The sequence below is a fragment of the Lampetra planeri genome, chromosome 60 (genome assembly GCF_965212315.1).
Source record: "Lampetra planeri chromosome 60, kcLamPlan1.2.h2, whole genome shotgun sequence".
Classification (NCBI taxonomy): Eukaryota; Metazoa; Chordata; class Hyperoartia; order Petromyzontiformes; family Petromyzontidae; genus Lampetra; species Lampetra planeri.
Window position 1 is genome coordinate 2,357,574 of NC_136166.1, and position 23,027 is coordinate 2,380,600.

General features: G+C 46.8%; 1 protein-coding gene and 1 non-coding gene across 2 annotated transcripts in view; both read left to right on the forward strand.

Annotated features, from left to right (window-relative positions):
* GUCY1B1 (guanylate cyclase 1 soluble subunit beta 1) overlaps window positions 1–23,027 on the forward strand; it is a 48,939-nt gene that overhangs the window by 17,328 nt on the left and 8,584 nt on the right. The window contains exons 4-12 of the mRNA XM_078618949.1: window positions 10,545–10,635; window positions 13,177–13,250; window positions 14,626–14,726; window positions 17,543–17,661; window positions 18,185–18,382; window positions 19,709–19,987; window positions 20,856–20,972; window positions 21,538–21,665; window positions 21,986–22,183. Of these exons, the coding sequence (XP_078475075.1) occupies window positions 10,545–10,635; window positions 13,177–13,250; window positions 14,626–14,726; window positions 17,543–17,661; window positions 18,185–18,382; window positions 19,709–19,987; window positions 20,856–20,972; window positions 21,538–21,665; window positions 21,986–22,183 (1,305 nt within the window). The remainder of the gene's footprint in view (window positions 1–10,544; window positions 10,636–13,176; window positions 13,251–14,625; window positions 14,727–17,542; window positions 17,662–18,184; window positions 18,383–19,708; window positions 19,988–20,855; window positions 20,973–21,537; window positions 21,666–21,985; window positions 22,184–23,027) is intronic.
* On the forward strand, window positions 2,020–2,101 carry TRNAL-AAG (transfer RNA leucine (anticodon AAG)). Its single transcript has one exon. It is a non-coding gene; the product is annotated as a tRNA-Leu (tRNA).

Consider the following 23,027-nt stretch of genomic DNA (forward strand, 5'->3'; position numbering starts at 1 on the left):
TCCTTTTTACAGAATGACGAACTAAAAAATGTGTTTCAACCGTGAAGCTTTCAGTCAAACTTTAACACCAGCTATTGGTGATGATGCCCATTTGTGATTTCTGGTGTTGTTGTTAACGGCCAGGTAGTGTGACCGAGCAGTCTAAGGCGTGGGCTCAAATCCCACCACTGCCAACAACTGTTTTAATATAAAACACCACCTGCAAAATATGTTTAGCCACTTGTTGGAACTGGTGCGATTTCAACCCAAGCCTTCCAGGAGACTGGAGCCTTAATCCAGCAGCTTAGACCACTCGACCCCACTACCTAGTTGCTAAATTCCACACCAGAAATGGCAAATGGGTATCATCATCAGTAGCTAGTGTTAAAGTTACATAAAAAGCTTCACGGCTTGAACACATTTTTCAGGTATTGTTAATTTTAAAAAGCAAGTCTGTTGGAACTGGTGGAATTTTAACCCACGTCTCCAAAGAACCTGGACCCTTGATTGGGCACCTTGGACCGCTCGGCCCCATTACCTATTTGTAAGAAGTAATACAAGAAATGGCCAATGGGCATCATCACTAGAAGCTAGTCGTGAAATTATTTTAATAGTGTAGTGGCTAAAAAACTAATTGTGAAGGGTGTACGTTAGATCGCTCAGCAAAAAATGGAAAAGGGGCATCGACACCAGTAGCTAGTTTAAAAATGTAATGAAAAGCATCGTGGCTAAAACACATTTTTCAGAATTTGCATTTTATCAAGGCGCCCTTTCCCCCTCCATCCCAGCTTAAATAGTCGCTCCAAGCCTGGAGTGTGTCATTCAGACTCTGTCTACTCGACAGACCTGCTCTCCACCTGAGGACGGCTGCTTGCGTTGTGGCCGAAACGTCGTGAAAATAATTTTATGTTTTATTTTTATTATTTTATTATTTCCATTCTACGTGACTTTACCGAAAGAACCAAGAAGATGAATCCCTGCAGTCACGAAAGCTTTAAATCGAAATAAGAAGCCTGTTGACATCGGCATGAATCAAACCCAAGCCTCCGAAAAGATTGCCTAAATCCAGCGCTTTCTCCCACTTGCCCACGCTACCTGGTTGTGGAAACCAACACCAGAAATCGCTAATGGGCATCATCATGACCAGTAGCTAGTCTTAAAATTATATGAAAATCATCGTGGCTAAAACACATTTTTCAGGTCGTCTTTCTGTAAAAAGAAGCCAGTTGGCAGCGGGGGATTTGCACCCATGCCTCCGAATAAATAGGCCCCTACACTCAGCACCTTAGACCGCTCAGCCACGCTGCCAGGAGGTTAAACGTAAAACCAGAAATGGCAAATAGGCATCATCAATAGGGCTTATGGTTAATATTTTTAATCGTTTCGTGGCTAAAAAAACTTTTTCAGCAGGTTGTGTTTTATTTCAAATGCGCTTTGGTAGTGGTGGGAACTGAACCCCAAGCCTCCAAAGAGAGCCTTAATCCAGCAGCTCATACCACTCAGAAACGCTACCTGGTTCTCAAACTCAACACAAGAAATGGCCAATGGGCATCATCAACCGTAGCTTGTCGTGAAATCATTTTAATAGAGAAGTGGCTTACACATCTATTTGGCAGGTTGTGTTTTAGATTAAAGCAATGTTTGGAAGAGGTGGGATTTAAACCCACGCCTCCGTAGCTACTGGAGCCGCAATCCTGTGCCTCCGACTGCTTTTCCAGTCGTCGTGAGCGTTGTGAGTTGTTAGCATTTTGAGCCGTTGTTCGCGTTGTGAGTCGTCGTGAGCGTTGTGAGCCGTTAGTGTTGTGAGTCGTTGTTAGTGTTGTGAGTCGTTGTGAGTTGTTAGTGTTGTGAGTCGTTGTTAGTGTTGTGAGTCGTTGTGAGTTGTTAGTGTTGTGAGTCGTTGTGAGTTGTTAGTGTTGTGAGTCGTTGTTAGTGTTGTGAGTCGTTGTGAGTTGTTAGTGTTGGGAGTCGTTGTGAGTTGTTAGTGTTGTGAGTCGTTGTTAGTGTTGTGAGTCGTTGTTACAACTTCTGAATCAGGCAGGTAGCGTGGCCGAGCGGTCTAAGGCGCTGGATTAAGGCTCCAGTCTCTTCGGAGGCGTGGGTTCAAATCCCACCGCTGCCAGTAATTTTTGTATCATTACATTATCGATGTAAATACGCTTTTTTTGCTATTACAGCATTAATGGAATGATATATCGGGTCTAACGACATCACGAACATTTTTTAATGAAGTAATCACGTGTCGCGCGACTGTAATTCCGTTCACAATGCGATTTGGCTGCAGTGCAGTTGAAGCGCTGATTGCTGTACTTTGCACCACACTGACACCTGCCGGACTAGACGAGTATCGCTAAACAGCAATGTCGCTGAGACAGGACTGTTACCGACATTGTCCAGGATGGTCCCAGATGTCTTGTGACCCCCCCCCCCCCCATATGATTCTTTAAAACGCATTTACGGAGCCAGTGGGAGGGGGTGGCACGTGTCCCACCAATGAGCCGATCGAAATCCCTAATTTCGATCGGATCATTGGGGTTCATTAGTCATAAATCGGCATTTTGCGACCCCGACTGTCACTGTGTAGCATATTATTACGTGCCAGGGACTCTATGAGATGATAGGACAATAGTCTGAGTCCATAATTGGCAATAAGTAACGGCAAAGCGGTTATAAGTGACTCAGAATTGTGCGCAGTTGCGTATACAGTACACGACTTCCCTGAAGGCATTCACCTTCAGCGAGCGCGATGCCGATCACACAACGCGGTTCGAATTCGACCCTCGATCGATGGCTGCGCCATCGCCGCACACGCGTCGATTAAAAGCAAGGGACAAGTCTTTACTTACTAACAACTCCTTGATCATTATTCATTGCTGGAGGGGTTGCCCCCCCTACCTGAAAATCCTGGCTTCGCCATTGCTATAACGTAATCTTTAAAAAAATGAAGTTTGTTTAAAACGTAAATGAATATGGAAAGGAACAAAAATGTTTGAGGTCAATTAATTTGGGGTCCCAAGACATCTGGACTACCCTGTGTATATGGCAAAGTTATTGAGGTGCTTATTTTCGGGTTTAACTCATCAATCTCGCTAAAACACCCCTTACCCCAAAAACACCATAAATATGTGTTTATCCCAATAATTGAAATCGACAAAATTATTCTGAGAATATAAAACAAAGATGAAAACATTCTGACGTATCGGCGAGGCACGGCGGGCTGGAGCGCCGCTGGAAAAACGTCGACCGCAAAAGGGTAGGGGCCTGTAGCATATTTTTTATAAAGGAGCCCTAAATAAATAAATAAATACACATAAATATTAAAACACAAATTTGTAACTTGCATAGTGAAGTCATTGTACTTTTTCATTTGCGATACAGCCAGATAATACGACAAATCGCAAACCTTAAACACCCAGTCGTTCGTGAAAGTTGAAGGCGGTATAGTACTATAGTAATAGAGCAAGTGCAGAATCACTGAACCGGAATTGATAGCTTGAAAGCATTTAGCGCGGGGTCCTTGCAAGTGCGGGGCCCGTAGCTGCTACACGTGGTGTAGCTGCTACACGTGGTGTAGCTGCTACACGTGGTGTAGCTGCTACACGTGGTGTAGCTGCTACACGTGGTGTAGCTGCTACACGTGGTGTAGCTGCTACACGTGGTGTAGCTGCTACACGTGGTGTAGCTGCTACACGTGGTGTAGCTGCTACACGTGGTGTAGCTGCTACACGTGGTGTAGCTGCTACACGTGGTGTAGCTGCTACACGTGGTGTAGCTGCTACACGTGGTGTAGCTGCTACACGTGGTGTAGCTGCTACACGTGGTGTAGCTGCTACACGTGGTGTAGCTGCTACACGTGGTGTAGCTGCTACACGTGGTGTAGCTGCTACACGTGGTGTAGCTGCTACACGTGGTGTAGCTGCTACACGTGGTGTAGCTGCTACACGTGGTGTAGCTGCTACGCTTGTGTAGCTGCTACGCTTGTGTAGCTGCTACGCTTGTGTAGCTGCTACGCTTGTGTAGCTGCTACGCTTGTGTAGGGGCAACTCTCCGATCCGCTTGGTGAAGAACGTCGACAACTGCGCGTAGTTACTTACACCCCCACCCCCCAAACTCGTGGCACATGGATGGGTACGCCGCACGCTGAGAAAGGAAATGGAACAAAAGCTGAAAGGTTCATAAGGGGATGAATTTTGGTGACGTACAGAGGTGCAGCTTCTTATTTCAACGATGGGGGGACCTTTATATAGATCCAACTGTGGCCCCCCCTCTCCTTTCTCCCGACTCACTTTTACTGAAATAGCTACGGATGGTTTTTAAGCCCCGTATCGCGGTAACATGTTAGGCTCTAGAACTATATATGTGTACATTACTTTAGTTGCACTGTGTCTTGGGGTTTTAGAGCAGTGGTCCTTAACCTTTACTGGAACCTTGCACCCCTTTAGTTCTCAATAGTATTTTTTATATATATAATGTTAATAAATGCATAGGTATAATGAAACAAAGTAGTTATACTTACGTGGCCCGTGCTGAATTTGTGTTTCGATGATTTACCTTCTAAAAAACAATCTGGCCATGTCTACGCACCCCCACAAAGGGCATCTCGCACTCCCAGGGGGTGCGTACACCCCAGGTTAAGAAGAACCACTGGTTTCGAGGAAGACAGTCGTCTCACGGTGACAGTATTAATAATAACATGTTAAGGGAACGATACTCACAATTAAGTTACCGTGCGTCTTGCTTTCATGCGCACGTCAGATAGCAAGACAAGCCTGGTGGTATGCCAGTCACAAACACCAGCAGGAGTGGCGCTACTATATTTTACGCTGTGTTTATTTTTCGGAAATATTTTTTTTTCACCGCTGGGAGAGAAAGACACGCAAGCTCCAAATATGCAGGAGTCAGGATCGAACCCACCAGGCAAGGTAGTTAACATCTCGCCACCGCAGCATTCCTACGATGATATTGAAAAGAAAACTAGATTTTCTGAAAATATTCAGTTAGTTTGAATTAGATCTCTACATTATTACATATGAGCAGATTTTATTTAATGTATATTTTACATATAATGATATAAGGATTTAACGAACACGTGACTCCTATCGTACATAATTAGTAACAGCACTGACTACCTCTGGTTGAAATGCGGTGTTTTTTCTGGAAGAATTTGCTGTTTTTTCCTGGTTTTTCTGTTGCGTGTAGTCACTTTAAGATGTTTCTTGTTCATATTTTTGTTTGTTGCGGTTGCACCCGAGTCAAGAGCCGCATGGCTCACGGGGTTATATACCTGATAAATGAAACTGAAATGAAACTGAAATACCTCGGAAATAAACACCGAAAACAACATTAATTTTATTTGACGTTAATATCACTAAATCATAACAATATACGCGTGAATATCCGAGATACGAGAGTACCAGACTGTACTTCATTGGAGTTCAGTTTTCTCTTTTTGCATCGAGCAAATATGTTCGTGAGCTAAATGCCAAAGCGGAGGTCTGCTGTTGGCCACGACGAGAGGGCCTCATCAGAGACTTTCGACTTTTTAAACAACTTTTATTGCCGCCAGCAGCAACAGCACTGGAGGCGATTCCGATATGAAATACACAGTCACCAGCAAACAAAGAAAACAAACGCTATAAATCCACGCGCTGTGGCGCTAGAGATAGTTCGTGTAGATTTGCTGTTCCTTCTCTTCCTCCCCCGTTGAAGGAGCGCAAACTCCAGTTGGGTCTCCCGTATGGTCCACAGTTTGGGTTGCATGGCCACCTTTCAACACTGCTGTGACTTGCCTTTCACTTTCTATCCGTGAAGGCGATGGTGTGGCACGGCCTCTTGTGATGTCGTTGTGATGCGGTTGATGTGCCGCACCGGTGTCTTCCAGGAGCGTCAAATCCAGGAGGTGGTTGCGATGTTTTTGGTCTCGAACGAGGAGGTGCTCATTCAGTACCGTCCGCGTTGTTCCGCTCTGGAAACAGATCCTAGTTATTTGAACACGTAGGCTTTCGCGACCAATATTATCCATAATAGAGTATTCACACTTGATTGCTTCACAAGTGCCGACACCACATTTATCCCTTTTTCTAAAATATAAACACGAGGAGGATTTCTCCATAACGCTGGCTGTCGCCTGATGATGCTGATTGTAGTTACCGGCGAAACGTCACGGTACTAGAATTGTAAATGTTGTCGTTGGTTTCCTCTCCAACACACAACCGGTGTACTGAACTAGTAACTAAATTACACCATTGGAACCTCATTTACCAGTAAAAAATATGATAATTGTTTTTTTTACCCTTTAATCTGGCAACAAAACTGACACCTTTTTTACGAGGAGTCATGTTTGCATAGACCACAATACCTGCAGTCATAATGCAAACAAAAAACATAACTCTGATAATGTATGCACTGTCCTTGAGTTGTTGCGCCTTTTGGCGTCATCTGGTCCAACCCATGTGAGACTAGGCTCTAAGGAAAGCTGTCTCGGGTGTGGACCAATCAACTTCAAGGACAGTGCATACATTATCAGAGTTATGTTTTTTTGTTGCCAGATAAAAGGGTAAAAAAAAAACAATTATCATAGTACCTAATTGGCACGTTCTGTTTACGTGACAAACCTCATTTAATTGGTTGTGTCAGGTGGGGGCGGGTTTAACGACACATTTATTTTATCGCGATCGAACCCAATTATCTCTGTTATTAATTCTAGTGAACTCGATATTTTTCAATAACACAAACAGTATTACATTTAATCCAGCAGGTGTCGCTGTCGTACAACAAAAACGATGACATTCCCTTTCCATTAGCAACAGGTAAAGGCGCAGCCGTGAAATTAATTTCTCACGCCGCCACCACTCAGCAGAAGGGCCTCTCTTAGAGCCTCTCCTGAAGGCCCCTACAGAGAAGTTGTCTTCACGAAATCTCAGAGGAAGGAGGGGGGTAGGGGTTGCCACTTTCGCCGATAAGACATCATAACTGTGTGAGGGCCGCCACACATTTGAAACCATTGTTGTTTGTAACAGAACGATGATCATGGGGTGTTTTCACATTTGTGTATTGTTGGGGTCCACACATGTCAGGGGTTCTGCACTAAACTAAACTATTGTTATTTTACCAGGTAAGGCACATTAAGTTGCTACGTAGCTCTTTTTCAGAAGCGACCTGGCTATCACAAATGATAGCTCAACGAAGTGGCTCATCACGTGGAAATGTAATAGCAGCCAAATCCTCTCAACGCATGTTTATAAATACGGAGGGAAAAACCAGAGAACCCGGAGAAAAAATCCACGCGACCACGGGGAGAACATTCAAACTCCAAATATACAGGCGTCAGGGTCAAGATCGAACCCACAGCCTTCTGTAATACCAGGCGAGGTAGTTAACATCTCGCCACCGCAGCGCCCTAAAACTGCTACTTCTGCATGGTGGACCCTTCCAAACGTCGGACTGGCAAGAACGCACCTGCTATCACGTATCCGGACCTTCCTTCATCCATTGCGCCAGTGCCACACTGCCATGAGCTCCCCTTACCCACTCCTCCGGAGAGAGAGCAGCCGTCTTTAGAAGAGAGCAGCAAGTCAGAGAGCAAGGAAGACGTTGTAGATCCAGATGACAATTTCAGAGTCGGAGCTGAGGAGAGAAACCCATACTCCCCCAACCAAAAAGACCTCAACGACTTGATCAGAGATCCTGGTCTCACCAAGTCCAATGCCGAGCTTTTGATGTCTAGGCTAAAGCAGTGGAACTTGTTGGATGAATGTGTGCAAGTCGCAGATCAGAGGAAGCATCGCCAACCTTTTTGCAGCTTATTCACCCGTCAAGATGGGCTCTGCTTTGCCACAAAGTGACCAGTCTGTTCGAGGCAATCGGAATCGCCTGTAACTAGAATGAGTGGCGCCTATTCATTGACAGCTCATCCAGGAGCCTCAAAGCCATGCTGCTCTATAATGGTAACACGTACCTGTCTCTTCCCCTGGCTCACTCGGTGCACCTCAAAGAGGTTTACAACAGCATCAAGACATTGCTGGATGCCTTGAAGTATGATGAGTACGGCTAGGAGGTCATCGGAGACTTCAAAATGATGGTATTCCTGATGGGTCTCCAAGGCGGTTTTACCAAGTTTCCCTGCTATCTTTGTCTTTGGGACAGCAGGGACACCAAGGCACACTACCACAGGCATGGCTGGTCACAACGGACCGAGTTCTTTGTGGGGAGGAACAACGTCAATTGGGAGCCACTGGCGGACAGCCGGAAGGTGCTGATGCCACCACTGCACATCAAACAGGGCCATGTGAAACATGTGTCAGAGCTGTAGATAAGGAGTCGGCAGCCTTCAAATACCTTCAAGACTTCTTCCCTAAGCTGTCTGAGGCAAAGGTCAAAGCTGGTGTCTTCATCGGACCACAGATAAAGAATATCCTGGATTGCAATTAATTCCCCAATAATTGTTGTATTACTTTAGTAGAAATACATGTTAATATTTATTCATATGTTGTTTTTTCTCACTTTATGTGAACGAAAAGACACAAATTCGCCAGTTTTATCATTGAAAATAGGTACATTTCAAAATATCACTATCCTGGTCTCAAATGCAAAGTTTGTGGGGAATAGTAGCCATTGTGTTTCATAGTGTTATCTTTTTGCGATCCCCCAACGTGGATCTCGATCCCACGTATTGACCACCGCTGGGCGAAGTCCGTCACCGGTTCCTCTCCATTGACGTCGGTGACCCGTCCGCTACAACCCCTGCTCACACGGCGCATGAGCTGTTCGGCTCCTTTGCTCACAGGGTGAATGTGGTGGTTGCCTGTTGGAATAGGTTTGTCCTTCGCTGTTTGTGCAGTTTTGTGGCGAGATGTTAACTCCCTCGCCTGGTATGCAGGATGCCGTGGGTTCGATCCCGACCCTGACGCCTGTATATTTGGAGTTAGCGTGTCTCTCTCCCCGTGGTCGCGTGGATTTTTCTCCGGGTCCTCCGGGTTTTCCCTCCACGTTTAGAAACAACGTGCGTTTAGAGTATTTGGCGGCTTTAAATGTTCACGTGACAAGCTACTTCGTTGAGCTATCATTTGCGGCCAGGTGGCTTCTGAAAAAGAGCTATATAGCTTAGTGGGCCTTATTGTTTAGGATTTTTACCCCTGACATGCGAAGATTTAAATTCCAATTTCTTCCCATATGCTATAATAGCACTTACAGGTACCCATAAATACAACGTGTTAATATTAGAGGCGTTTGTACAACGTATATGTAATTCAATTGTCACAATTTGAAGCTAATAATCACATTCACAAATTGTTATTTTTTTAATCATAACAATGAAGGGGTCACACAAGTCTCTTTGCAACGTATAACACATTCATGCGGAGGGAGCTGGTAGGAACGTTGGGTTGCTCGGTCAATGGCCAGGGTCAACGGCGGCGTGGTGTATTCCGCAAATATGGCCGACTGTGAGGGCGGGCACAAGCCGGCGTAAGTAGGTTAAACGTTGAGTTTTATAAGGGCACCACAGGGTGACCAGCCCCTCCCCACCCAGCCCCTCCCCACCCAGCCCCTCCCCACCCTCCCCACCCAGCCCCTCCCCACCCTCCCCTCTCCACCCAGCCCCACCCCTCCAACCCCCCACCCAGCCCCACCCTCCCAACCAAGCCCCTCCCCACCCTCCCCTCCCCACCCAGCCCCTTCCCACCCTCCCCACCCAGCCCCTCCCCTCTCCACCCAGCCGCACCCCTCCCATTTTTGGATTTACGACGGATGGACGTACACAATAATCCCCATGTGGGCTGGTGGAACCAGGTGGTTCCTACCAGTAAAAGCAACACATCAATCAATGTAGCGTGAGCTAAGGGAATAAAGTAAGTAATTATAGATCAATCGTGGCGTCTCTCCTGAACATTTGAAGGATAGAGCGCTCTTGTGGAAGAGTCATCAGACTCGTCTTCAGCTTTCTTTGGTTAAATAAAACCACGGCTCATCTCGAAAAACAAAATTAGTGTCGTGCGGCAGTTGTCTTCATAGGTGGTCCTAAGCCAAATTTGCTCATTCTACATTCCCATTGTGAGGACAGGTCCATCAATTCCACAGAACAACCACTTATAATATCATTATTATATACAAGTGTATAATAATTATTCTTATACACAAGTGTATAATAATATGTATAATAATGGATTTTACACGAGGGCTTTAGAGGCTGCAACCCAGAGGCTTGGAATTTGGTTTAATTGCAAGACTACAGCTTTGTGATAAATCAACTAGGCGATGTAATTATTTAAACCCAAACCATCACAATGTATATTGCTACCGGTTATGTGCCAAAATTAAACAACTTGTGCTCATTTAAATGTTCATTTGACTTTACAATTCGTTATTATACACAAGGGTTTAATAATAATGAAGGCGTGTGTAGAATATACGAATCCATCTGTCAGAGCCGGTATTGCAGTCCCTGGCATTTTGGCAACGGCTGCATTAAAAAAAAACACAAGCATGTGTCTGAATCTCATACAGAGGCTGTGGTTGTTCCCATTCCGCAATCCCGTTGCTCCACAATCTCCCCATCCCGAGGTCAGTGGCAGCAGCCTCCAGGCGAAGCAAGAAGCGACATCGTCCGTCCTCTGCTCTCTCCGGCAACGTGAACCGACGACAGCGGAGCAAATCATGGTGAGCCAGAATCCTGCTACGCATACACCGTCAATGGATTAACGTGAATCGTGATTACCCTGTACTGTGTTCTGCATGGCCCCATTGCAGTCAGAGGCTGACAGTGACAAGCTACCAGAGAATATTCAATGAATGCGAAAAATGTAAATGTGCCCAGCCTCGATTGATGTTGCGCGGTCGCTGATCTACGCCGAGCCAGCCATAAAAAAATATGATAAGACGGAAAACAGTCTCGAGCAAAGGAATTGGCCATTTATCCACAATGGAGGACTATCGTGAAATGAGTCTTGAGGCTCAGTGACGATTATACAGCTAAATAATGAGTATTAATTATTGTTATTACGCTGCATTGAGGGTTTGCTACAGGGTAGGGTGACGCGGACAAGGCTGGGTGAACACGAGGGCTTGAGAGGCTGCAACCCGGAGGCCTTGGAATTTGAGGGCCCACCAAAATTCACACATCCAGTTTAATATTGGTTTTAAATTGCAATACTATACCATAGTGGTAAATGCCCTAGGCAATTTGTTATTTTCAACCCAAACCATCACAATGCCTATTGCTACCCGGTTACGTGCCCAAAATTTAACGACTTGTGTTCATTTTTAATTTGATTTGGCTTTACAATTCATACGCATCACACACAAAATACATAACGAATACTGTGAACCGAGGTGGAATAACGGTGCAGTGTTCGGCATCATCGGGCATGTGTGGTGGTAACATTGCAACGGGATGGAATTGAATGCACAAATAGATGCCTTTCCAGACTCCCAAGGCTATCAGACCACGAACCCCCATCAAACGTAATCCGGCCCTGCATGCGGACACTTATGCTGTGAATATTTAGATGATTGTTTCCGAGGCTGGATATTCACAAGTTTTCCGCTCCTCACTTATTGTTCTGTTGCTCACCCCACGACCCCTCTTAATCTCCCCCTCGTAACCACCACCACCACAACCACCGTTACTGCTCCCTCTTCATATTGCCATGGCGTGGCTATCACTCATTAACCGCCATTCATTCAATCCGTCCACCATCGTCATTTACCGTCATCAATTTTCGCTTTCATTAAATTCTCGCATCATCACAGACTCGCCCTCCCCACATCGTTCCCCCTCGTCTATTTCATTCACCTCATCTCCACAATTTCATTCGCACACCATGGAACCATTCTGAAGCGCTCCATGAATTACGTTAAAGGATACGGCAAGATGTCCGAGGGTTAATTCCCACCACTGTGGCTGCAACAGGCATGCGATGCTTGAAGGGAGCGCGTCGCCAATGCCCGCGGATAGCCGCAGTTGTGGCGCTGTTGCCGATATTGCGTTAGGGGCCGTCCATAAATGACGTCACGCGATTTTGGACGATTTTTGACCCCCCGCCCCATCGTCACACGGCGTCACAAAAAGTCAGACTCCCCCTCAAATATAACGTCACAAAGCTCTGCCCCGCCCCCCCCCAAAACAAAACGTGCTTCAAATCGCTTTAAACTATTGTCATTGTAGTGCGTATTTAATGTGGCGCTGCACTCTGATGTTGTAGGAGAAAACATTTATTAAAAAGTCTATTTAATTAAGTAGAACGTGTTGTCTATATTTATTTAAAGTTGCGCATTTTTACGTGACGTCACATTTCTCAACCCCCACCCCCTCGTCACACATCGTCACAAATGTCTGACCCCCCTCCCCCAGGTGCGTGACGTCATTTATGGACGCCCCCTTACTCGATGGCACTAAACAGCTCCCGTGTGTGGTTATGGCTCTCGGTTATCCTTCAATGTAGCGAAGCATCCGGGGGGGTTGGTCATTTAGTCGTGGTCGCAGGGAATTTTGGTATTAATATCTGATAAGATATCTTTACGCTCCGCTGTTTTTAGGGGCCGTCCATAAATGACGTCACGCACCTGGGGGGGGGGGGTCAGACATTTGTGACGATGTGTGACGAGGGGGGGGGGGGGGTTGAGAAATGTGACGTCACGTCAAAATGCGCAACTTTAAATAAATATAGAATTGTTATAACAACACTCCTACAACGTCAGAGTGCAGCGCCGCATTAAATATGCACTACAATGACACTATCTTCTTGGTTCTTTCGGTAAAGTCACGTAGAAGGGAAATAATAAAATAATAAAAATAAAACATAATAAAATACAATTCTCACGACGTTTCGGCGACAACGCAAGCAGCCGTCCTCAGGTGAAGAACAGGTCTGTCGGAAAGACAGCGTCTGAATGAAACACCACCAAGCTTGGCAGCGTATATTTAAGCTGGGTTGGAGGGGGAAGGGCGCCTTGACAAAGGAATTTGCATATCAAGAGGAATTTAGCATATTTATGACAATAGTTTAAAGGGATTTAAAGCATGTTTTATATTCAAAATGGAAATGTGGTTTTGGGGGGGGGCAGAGCTTTGTGACGCCTACGTGGGTGTCTCTCTTCCCTCACGTGAGCGTCTCCCTTCCCCCCACATGCTTGTGTGTTTTAATGTGTTTAACCACTTGGCCGCGTAACATGGGAGCGCGGCCGCGCTTGTTTTCGCAGTACGGGTTTGTGAACCACGCACTGGAGCTGCTCATCCTGAGGACGTATGGAGAGGACGTCTGGGAGGAAATAAAGTAATTCACCACTTCGATCGCCTTTCAGTGACTTTGACGGCATCTGATCGACCGTGGTTCCAGGCCTGCACAACGAGATGGCTTTGCGTGTTGTCATCTCGCCATGTCACCTGTCACAATGGCAGCGCTAATTATTTTAGTGCTGTTTCTTGCTGTTTATATATATTCGTCGCCAAGGTTTCGACAACATGCCTTTCATCAATATCGCCGTTTCTTTTTAAATTTCCCTCCTCGGCTAATAGCAACACAATTTTAAACGAATTCTTCATTGTTGATTGGGCGGGAAAAAATAAATAGCCCAACACATTCGTAAATAACACTGTGGCCTTACAAAAAAAAATTACGTCATCGGCGATGTTTGAAGCAATGTCCCTTCTTCTTCTTTGTGGCACAAGAAAGGGCCATTGCCTGAAACGTCACCGACGAAGGCGTTGAGTTTGTGTTGTTACACTGTGCTTGTGGGCTACCACTGCCAACGCAGCAGCAGAATCACCGTCGTTTATATCGGATCATCTTCACGGGACTTATTGTGGGACCCCTGTTATGAACGGACGGACGGAGCAAATGCATTCAAGAATTTCAATCTGAGTTGGAAAGCGTTAAGAAACTTGCTGTTGGATGGACTCCCATTAAAGCATTTCTTTGCAAAACGTCTTACAAAGTAATTGACAAACATAGTTGGTTACGTGACCTGGTACGTCTTTAGTTTATGTAGCGATTTCTCATGTGACTGACATCATGTGTACAATGAGCCATGCCTAACTGCTTGTAAAGTTGCACTTATTGAGATACCTACAGCAGGGACGTGTTGAGCGAACTCCAGTTAAAGGACTGTTTTTTGTATTCGTACTTGCAGTGCAGCAAAACTCATACTGCGATATATACAATTTATGAAGGTACAGTCTGTTCTCCTATAACGCGGTAGTTGCGTTTCTGAAGAACACCACATCATGAAATAATGATGTAATAAATAACATGTGATATAGAGCTCAAACACAGTTCACGATAACGCGTGAGATGCTTATGCAGACCGATCAAAGACTGAGGTGCGTGGGTAGCATCTACAAGAATCCAGCAGCATCCCAATGCCTTGTGTGATGCTAAGCCGAGGCAACCGGACGACCGCATATTGCTACTCGTGCGACGTAGTTCCGTTCACTCGATCGCGTTATATCCAATTCGCATCCGAGGTTATAAAAAAATGTGTTCCCGAATACATCCATATCCAATTCGCGTCGTGAAAACTACGCGTTATAGGAGAACAGACTGTACAATAAACTTTTATCGCGATAATTATTGCATTGTGAAAACGAATGGCACCGCGGCGACCATAATCCGGACCGAGTGTGAGAGATTGTCGCCTTTGCCTCTTTAGGAAGGAAGCCCAGTTGGACCTGGAGGGGCAGTTCCTCGTGAGATTCATCTACGACGATTCCCAGACGTACGACCTTATCTCCGCAGCCAGCAAGGTTCTCGGTATGCTGCGGTTCACAACGCTGCGTATGCTACCACCAATTCTCTATAGGGGCGCAGTGATGGTGGGATGTTAACTACCTCGCCTGGTATACACGAGGTCGTGGGTTCGAGCCCGACCCTGACAACTGTTTGAAGTTTGCGTGTTCTCCCCGCGGTCGTGTGGATTTTTCTCCACATCGTCCAGTTTTTTACTTCCACGTTTATAACCAACATCAAGCGTTTAGAGCTACATGGCAGCTCAGTAAAATAAAAACTAGTTTTCGTTTTTTACAGCCGCATGTGGGGCGTTCACAAGCTGACACCAGATTACTTGCAACAAAAAGCACTCAGCCTTTGTGCGTTATGCAATAACCAATCAACAGTTCCTGAAGAACTGCACGCGCAAAGGCTGAGTGCTCTTTGTACACGTTCCTGCGTGTGTTGTTTGAAGATTATTGTTTCCCAGCCTGTAATATTAATCTGTTATAGATGGGGTTTCTAGACTTTTTACAGATTTGAATGTCGGCCATTACTTATACTGGCCTCTGTGCAGATACAATACATCTTTCTTGCCACAATGCACACAGATGGTAATTGCTTTATGTGCTCTCGAGTGAAATTAATTCCATCGCTCACGATGCACACGGCGAATCATGCACGGTGACAAATAACGGATAAATCTCATGGAAATCGAACTGGTTCCTATGATGAACACGAAACATATGAAAGTGGCGATTCATTTTCTCGTGAATATCTCAGCTGAATTTAGGAGCTTTCGTGACTGCAGGAATTATTCTTTGGTTCTTTTCGGTTAAGTCACGTCTAAAAATAAAATAATAAATTAAAATAACATATTACGACGTTTCGATTGCAACACAAGCAATCATCATCAGGTATAAAAGAAATAGCAACAAAAAATCTAACTAGAAAACTATAGACAGACATACAAGCAGACAGACATCACAACGGCACACAGAGAGAGGACACACATCGGCACAAAGAGAGGGGTTGTCTCTATGACGGTCCCTTAAATATAGAGAGGGGGGGCGAGAACGGAGAGAGGGAGGGGGCAGAGAGAATTAGCATATCAATGAGTGTACGCCAACGTACTGCTGCTGCTGCAAGTAAGATGACAATGTGGAACGCGCACGCAAAATTGAAAACTAGGAGACAGGCACACGAAAATTAAATAACCCAGCAAAATATCGATTGCTTGTGTTGCAATCGAAACGTCGTAATATGTTATTTTAATTTATTCTTTTATTTTTAGACGTGACTTAACCGAAAAGAACCAAAGAATAATTCCTGCAGTCACGAAAGCTCCTAAATTCAGATTGAACCACTTCTACGGGGAAGTTTTAAGCTTATCCTTTTTCTTTCTGGCTATTTGTTCTCTCTGCCTGTGTCCTCTCTTTGGAATTTTCACACTTAAAATTCTAACTTAGCAAATTTTGAAACACGTAATCAACCAGGCTATGCGTTAATTGTGTGTTAACCGACTCTCTGTGTTGTATTACATCACATTTCGATATTTTGCTGGGTTATTTAATTTTCGTGTGCCTGTCTCCTAGTTTTCAATTTTGCGTGCGCGTTCCACATTGTCATCTTACTTGCAGCAGCAGTACGTTGGCGTACACTCATTGATATGCTAATTCTCTCTGCCCCCTCCCTCTCTCCGTTCTCGCCCCCCCTCTCTATATTTAAGGGACCGTCATAGAGACAACCCCTCTCTTTGTGCCGATGTGTGTCCTCTCTCTGTGTGCCGTTGTGATGTCTGTCTGCTTGTATGTCTGTCTATAGTTTTCTAGTTAGATTTTTTGTTGCTATTTCTTTTATACCTGATGATGATTGCTTGTGTTGCAATCGAAACGTCGTAATATGTTATTTTAATTTATTATTTTATTTTTAGACGTGACTTAACCGAAAAGAACCAAAGAATATCTCAGCTGCCCATTTTTTTATGAAAAAAAATCGATATAATCTGTGGCCCAAATAAAAAATGTGCCAAGGCATGCGCTTAGTGAAGGTTATACCACTGGGTGCAACCTCGTCGTGGGAACGGCTGCTCCCTTTTATAGCGGTGTCAGAGGATGCGAAGAGATGGGACCACCAGTCAGCATTCGTACTGTATCATCGTTGTTGTTATGTAACGGGACCCCAAGTTTCTCTCGCCGGGACTAGCTATTGTGGACACGCATTAGAAACTGAAACCTCAGCAGAGACTAGCCTAGACAAAAGCGGTTGTGGCAAGTGCTGTTCGCGGTGAACCTACGAAGGAGAGCACGGCGCACTCTGAGGCGGTGCGGCCAGAACCAGGCCTGGCCACTTTTGCCGACCGACTGTCGATGTTCACACGGGGCACCAGGTAGGCCAAAACTGGCCATATGGCAGCAGCACCATGGGGCAAATACCCGGTGGGCCGGTCCATTCTGACGGCCGATGGACCCGGTCTGTGTGAACAAATTGAAAATGTGATCAGAGTAAAAAAATATTTTTTATTATTAAAATATTTTATTACCTCTAACGTATACGCTTCACTGCTTATTTATGTTCCCAGTTGGCATTGAGTCCCCATATTCGGCTGCCCCAAAGATTATTCAACACCGGCCCCCCATTTGATTTTTTGGACCAGCCCAAATGCGCCAATAAGTGTCACAAGGCAAAATAACGCTAATATGCTACATCGCAAATCCATCTCACTTCATAACCCGAATTTTGGCCGGTGTGTGTTTACAAATGCCTGGTGCCGATTATTTTCTTAGTCCCAGCCCATCAACATTGGCACCAGTAACACATTTTCTCGCGGCCGAGTTGACCCAGAGTGCGCTGTACCGCAGGCGTGGAATCTAGCGAGATCCTGCGCACGTTCGGGCAAATGTTCGTCGAGTTCTGCCAGGAGTCGGGGTACGACACCATCCTCCGAGTGCTGGGCTCCAACGTCCGGGACTTCCTGCAGGTTGGTACAATCAAGGCACGCTGCTTCGCAGCTGACGTTGCAGATGCTGTGACATAGTCCAAAGTTGCAAAAAATGTGACATTACCCCAGGAGAAATACTCAATTGGGAAACGCAGAGCATCATCGCCGCCTCTACTTTGAAGACTTGGCAGAACCCTCTTGAAGAGGAGTCTTGAGGCTCAGCGAGGCTTTCCTGTGTAAATAAATATTCTTGACATGTAGGCTTTCGTGAGCATTATTATCCGTAATAAAGCAATTTTTTGGGGTTAGATTTCGTAAATATTAATGTTGTAACTAACTGGCACGTATTGTCTACGTGCCTAATTGGCCGTGTTGGGTGGTGGCGGGTTCAACGACACATTTATACTTACGCGATTTAACCCCCCAAAAAATAAACCTTTACTGTGAATAACATTCTTGAGTTTTTAATTCCATCGTTGAATTGATTCTGCTGGAAGCTTTGCTTAAACCGACCGAAAACCAGAGATGCCTCTCGTTTCCTTCAATCCCGACCATCGGGCAGAACCTGGACGCGCTGCACGACCACCTGGCGACGGTGTACCCGGGCATGCGGGCGCCGTCGTTCCGCTGCTCGGACGTGCCGGGCGAGCGTGCTCTGCTGCTGCACTACTACTCGGAGCGCCAGGGGCTGGAGGACATCGTCATCGGCATCGTGCGCACCGTCGCGAGCCGCCTGCTCGGGACCAGCGTCGACATGGAGGTCGGCGGGGGAGGGGGGCTGGGGGCGGGCGTCGTCGCGGCCACGAATGGCACCGTCGTAGTGGTAGTGGTCGTGGTTGTCTCTCCAGCTGAGCTTTAATCCAATTGGCGAGGCGATCGATTGCTCTGCCGAGTGTCGGTTTGATTGTGTGTACAGCAAGGCCGTAGCCATGGAGTCAACATTGGGGGGGACCAAATCTTCCAGGGGGTCTGGGGGTCCCACCCCCCCCCCAAAAAAAATAAATCTACATTTGAAAACTCATTTCCTGCCTAAAATAAACAAAAAAATCACTAACATATAGGATGGACTTTTAATACATTTTTTACAATAATGCTAATAGTATATTGTATTACAATGCTCTGTTTTTTTTCTTTTTTACCTTTTCTTGTTTCATTGTATGTAATGGCAGAGATTAGGGATTAATAAAGTACAACCATAACCACAATCATAAAAACAGAAATCTATTTTATAGCAATATATTAGGGGGACATTTTGAGCATATTTGAATATTGGGGGGACACATCCCCCCAAATATTAAAAATTCAAATATGCTCAAAATGTCCCCCCCAATATATATTATAATTACGGCCTTGATGTACAGGATGTTGAACCCCAACTATCGGCGAGTTGCTGGATCGTTAATCACCCTGGCTGCTTCACGATTCATTCTATCGAGTGCGGTGAGCTGGGGACTGGCAGCTGTACCCCGGATACGACAACAGCAGGATTCCAACCTACGCCGAATTGGTGCTTTGTATTCGTACCGTACGTAGCCAACCGCGGCTCACTGGTGGTCGGGGGGAAGGACAACAAACTAAACACAAAAAGCCGTTCTAAAGAAATCAGTTTTCAATCTAGATTCTAGATGTTGCTCAGGATGATGATGACGATTACATTGACTTTGCCGATGATAATGATGATGACGGGAAGAAAACAAGATGATGGGAATGTGCAAATGCGCGGGTAGATTTAACAACACACAAAGGTGTTGCTCACATACAGCAGGAAGGCACAACTCCCATCATGCCGAGTGTTACGTAAAATATATTTGCTTTGAGCATCGCGCCTGTTCCTGTTGTGATGGGCTTTCTCATAATTTTACAGATTTTGGATTTAAAGTGATATTACAGGACAATTTAAATTGATATGCCCGGACAATGAATCACGATGACGATGTTGAATAACGAGTGAACTGCGTGAACAATTCACGCTACGACAATAAAAACGATGGTCCATTTCGCTTGGTCATTGGTGGGCTTTTTTCGCCATAGGTTGACACCACCTCTCGTCCCGTCTTCCTCTCTCGCTCCCCTCGCTATACACCAGGTGGTCACCCAGAAGGGCGAAGACTCAGACCACGTGCAGTTCATGATCCGGGAAAGTGGCAGCAGCAGCGGCGGCAGTGCCAGCGGCGGCGGCAGCGGTGGAATTGGAGGGGCGGTGTCGATCGAGGAGGCCGAGGAGGGACCTCAGGCCCGTGGCCCCAGGCGCCAGCCACGCTTGGGGCCCAGCACCTTCTGCGACGCCTTCCCCTTCCACCTGATGTTCGACCCGGAGCTCGTGCTCACGCAGTGTGGACACGCGATCGCACGTGCGCTGCCGCAGGTCAGGTCAGCCGGCGTTAGTAGCGCCGCTCTCGACTTGCCCCTCACCGAAAACTACACTTGTTTTATTTTACCAGGAAAGGCCCACTGAGCTGTGTAGCTCTTTGTCAGAAGCGACCTGGCCACAAATGATAGCTCAACGAAGTGGATTATCATCACTTGGAAATGTATAGCCGCCAAATACTGAAAACGCGTGATGTTGATTCTAAATGTGGAGGGAAAAACCTGAGGACCCAGAGAAAAATCCAGGCACGCAAACTCCAAATATACAGGCATGCGTCAGGGTCAGGATCGAACCCACGACCTCCTGTAAACCAGACGAGGTAGTTAACATCTCGCCACCGTGGCGCCATTGATCGCATATCGAATGCTCGGCAGGTGTGGCGACTGGTCCCAAGATCTTCGCGCGTGCATTCCCTCGCCCATGCCAAGGGTTGTCTTCGTCTCACCCTTACTTGCGTTCGACCACCACATTGAAATTGCCCCAACAGTCTCTGTGGCTATACGGGGGCATCGTTGGCTTTCCGTGTGTGTGTGTATGTGTGCACGCATGTGTCAGTGCGGTAGCATAGCGGTTAGCGGGCTGTGCTACGAACCCGGCGACCCGGGTTCGATCCTTGCTCACGGCCAACACTGGTGACGATTATCTGAATCGGTCCTGGGCCTTCCCTAGGTTTACTCAGTCTCAAATGAGTATCTGGTGCGGTATATAAACATCGCCACTAGGGAGACAAAGGCGGCCGGGCATGGTGTTGGCTACCCACCTCCTCGTGTGCCATGCCATTCTTCATAGGTGCTCGCTAACAGTACTTGCCCCAACCGTATGTTAAGGCTTTACGGGGGATTTTTGTCTCTGTGTGTCAGTGCAGTTGCAGCCCGGCAGCTGTAATCTGTTGTCCGTGTTCTCGCTCGTTCGACCGCACATGGAGTTCACCTTCAACGGGATCCTCTCCCACATCAACACCGTCTTCGTGCTGCGCACCAAGGTCGGTACCTCCAACCCAAGCGATAATTCCCACTGCTCTCTTATTGACGTTTGATTGTAACAGCGATGAAGCCAAGAGGAAGGTCGTTCAGGCCGCTGTGGACGTGGAGCCGGAGCAATGTGGACAGGCCGAAAGAGACCGTTACCGAGATCTGTCACTCAATCCGATGCAAAATTGTTCTTGAGACGGTTTCAAGAGTTGAAATCAAACTGTCAGCAACTCCATTATCAAATCTAGGGTTGTCACTTACATCATTAGAGCTGCAACATTTATCGGAGGCTCAACCAGGACACACAGTGAGCTGGCATCCCCTCCCTCGATAAACCCCACCCAATTTCTCATCCAAGTTATGTTCGATAAACTGAAAACTCAACGCAGTGGTGGGATTGAAACCCACGCCTCCAAAGAGACTGGAGCCTTAATCCAGAACGTTAGATCGCTCGGTCACGATTTGTGCTGTGCTGTCATGACATTAAAAGTGGGTGTCTTGCGCGCAATGGATGTTCACGTCTATGCGAGGGCCATGTGTGGTCACTGGGGCTGTGTGTGTGGTCGTCGCCCGCAGGAAGGGGTTCTGTCCGTGGGCCCTGATGACAGTGAGCTGTCCGAGGATGAAGTGGGGAGCCTGAGACTCAAGGGGCAGATGGTGCACCTGCCCGAGGCTCAGAACCTGCTCTTCCTTTGCTCACCTAGGTGAGCGGGTTATAACAACAACAACATCATTATCATCATGGCCACCATCGTAGTCATCAGCACCATCATCGTCGTCGGTGGTGGTGGCTCTAATTCTTCAACCTGTGCTGCTGGTTGTGATAGTGCTGCTGCTGGTGATGGCGGTTGTGGCCGAATGTGGTGGTCATAATGGTAGCAGCGATGATGGTGGTGGCGTTGGCGGTGACCGTGGTTACTGGTGGCGGCGCCGGCGGTGTCTGTAATGCGACCACGTCTGCCGCCCTCCGATGCCCCCCCCCCTTTGCAACGGTGGCGCTCCTCCTGCCGGTGGTGGGCGCCAGCGTGATGAACCTGAGCGCGCTGCTCCGCCGCGGGCTGTGCCTGAGCGACCTGCCGCTGCACGACGCGAGCCGCGAGCTGGTGCTGCTGGGCGAGCACTTCCGCGAGGAGTACCGGCTGACAGCCGCCCTGGAGGAGCTCACCGACCGGCTGCAGCACGCTCTGCGCGCCCTCGACGACGAGAAGAAAAAGACCGACCGGTGCGAGACGTCCATTCAGGCGCACGCACGCAGAGACAAGGAGACACAGGTCCCCCCCCCTCCCCACACGGCCGTTAGCGAGCGCCTACGGAGCCCGGCACGAGCCACGGACGGAGGGTGTTGTGGCCAGCGTCGGGGGCCGAAGGCCGCCTTTGTCTCTCCCACCCACTGCCGATGTCGAACAAAATTCGCCGGAGACTCCTCTGAGGCCGAGTCGACTTGGAAAGAGACCCTGGGAGCTGGTTCAGATTATCCATAGTAAAGTAGATTTTTTTGGGGGGGTTAGATTGCATTAAATATATCACCGCTGATGATGGCCGTGGCCAGCAATCGACCCAGGAGGTAAACGCCCCGTTGAGGTGACTGCGGCACTCGGCGCAGGTTGTTGAATGCGGGGAGCTTAGAGGTACAGCACAATGAAGGATATGCTGCACTGCCCTCTGTTGCCCGTAACATAGTGTCCCACAGCCTATAGCATCTTGTTTGTGCGTAATGGTGGTCACACATTTGTTTAATATCCAGGATCATCCTTAAATGTTGACTTAAAACTTTCGTGACTGCAGGAATTCATATTCCTTGGTTCTTTCGGTAAATTCACGTAGATAGAAAAAATGAAAGTAAATCAAATAAAAACTACGACGTTTCGATCACAACACAAGCGATCGTCATTTTTTTGTTTTCTCTTGATGACGATCGCTTATATTGTTTTCGAACTGTCATAGTTTTTCATTTTATTTACTTTTATTTTTTCTCTCTACGTGACTTTACCAAAAGAACCAAAGAATAGGATCATCCTTGCTTAGCTTCCGAGATCTCACAGGTTCGCAAGCGTTATCTCATCTCG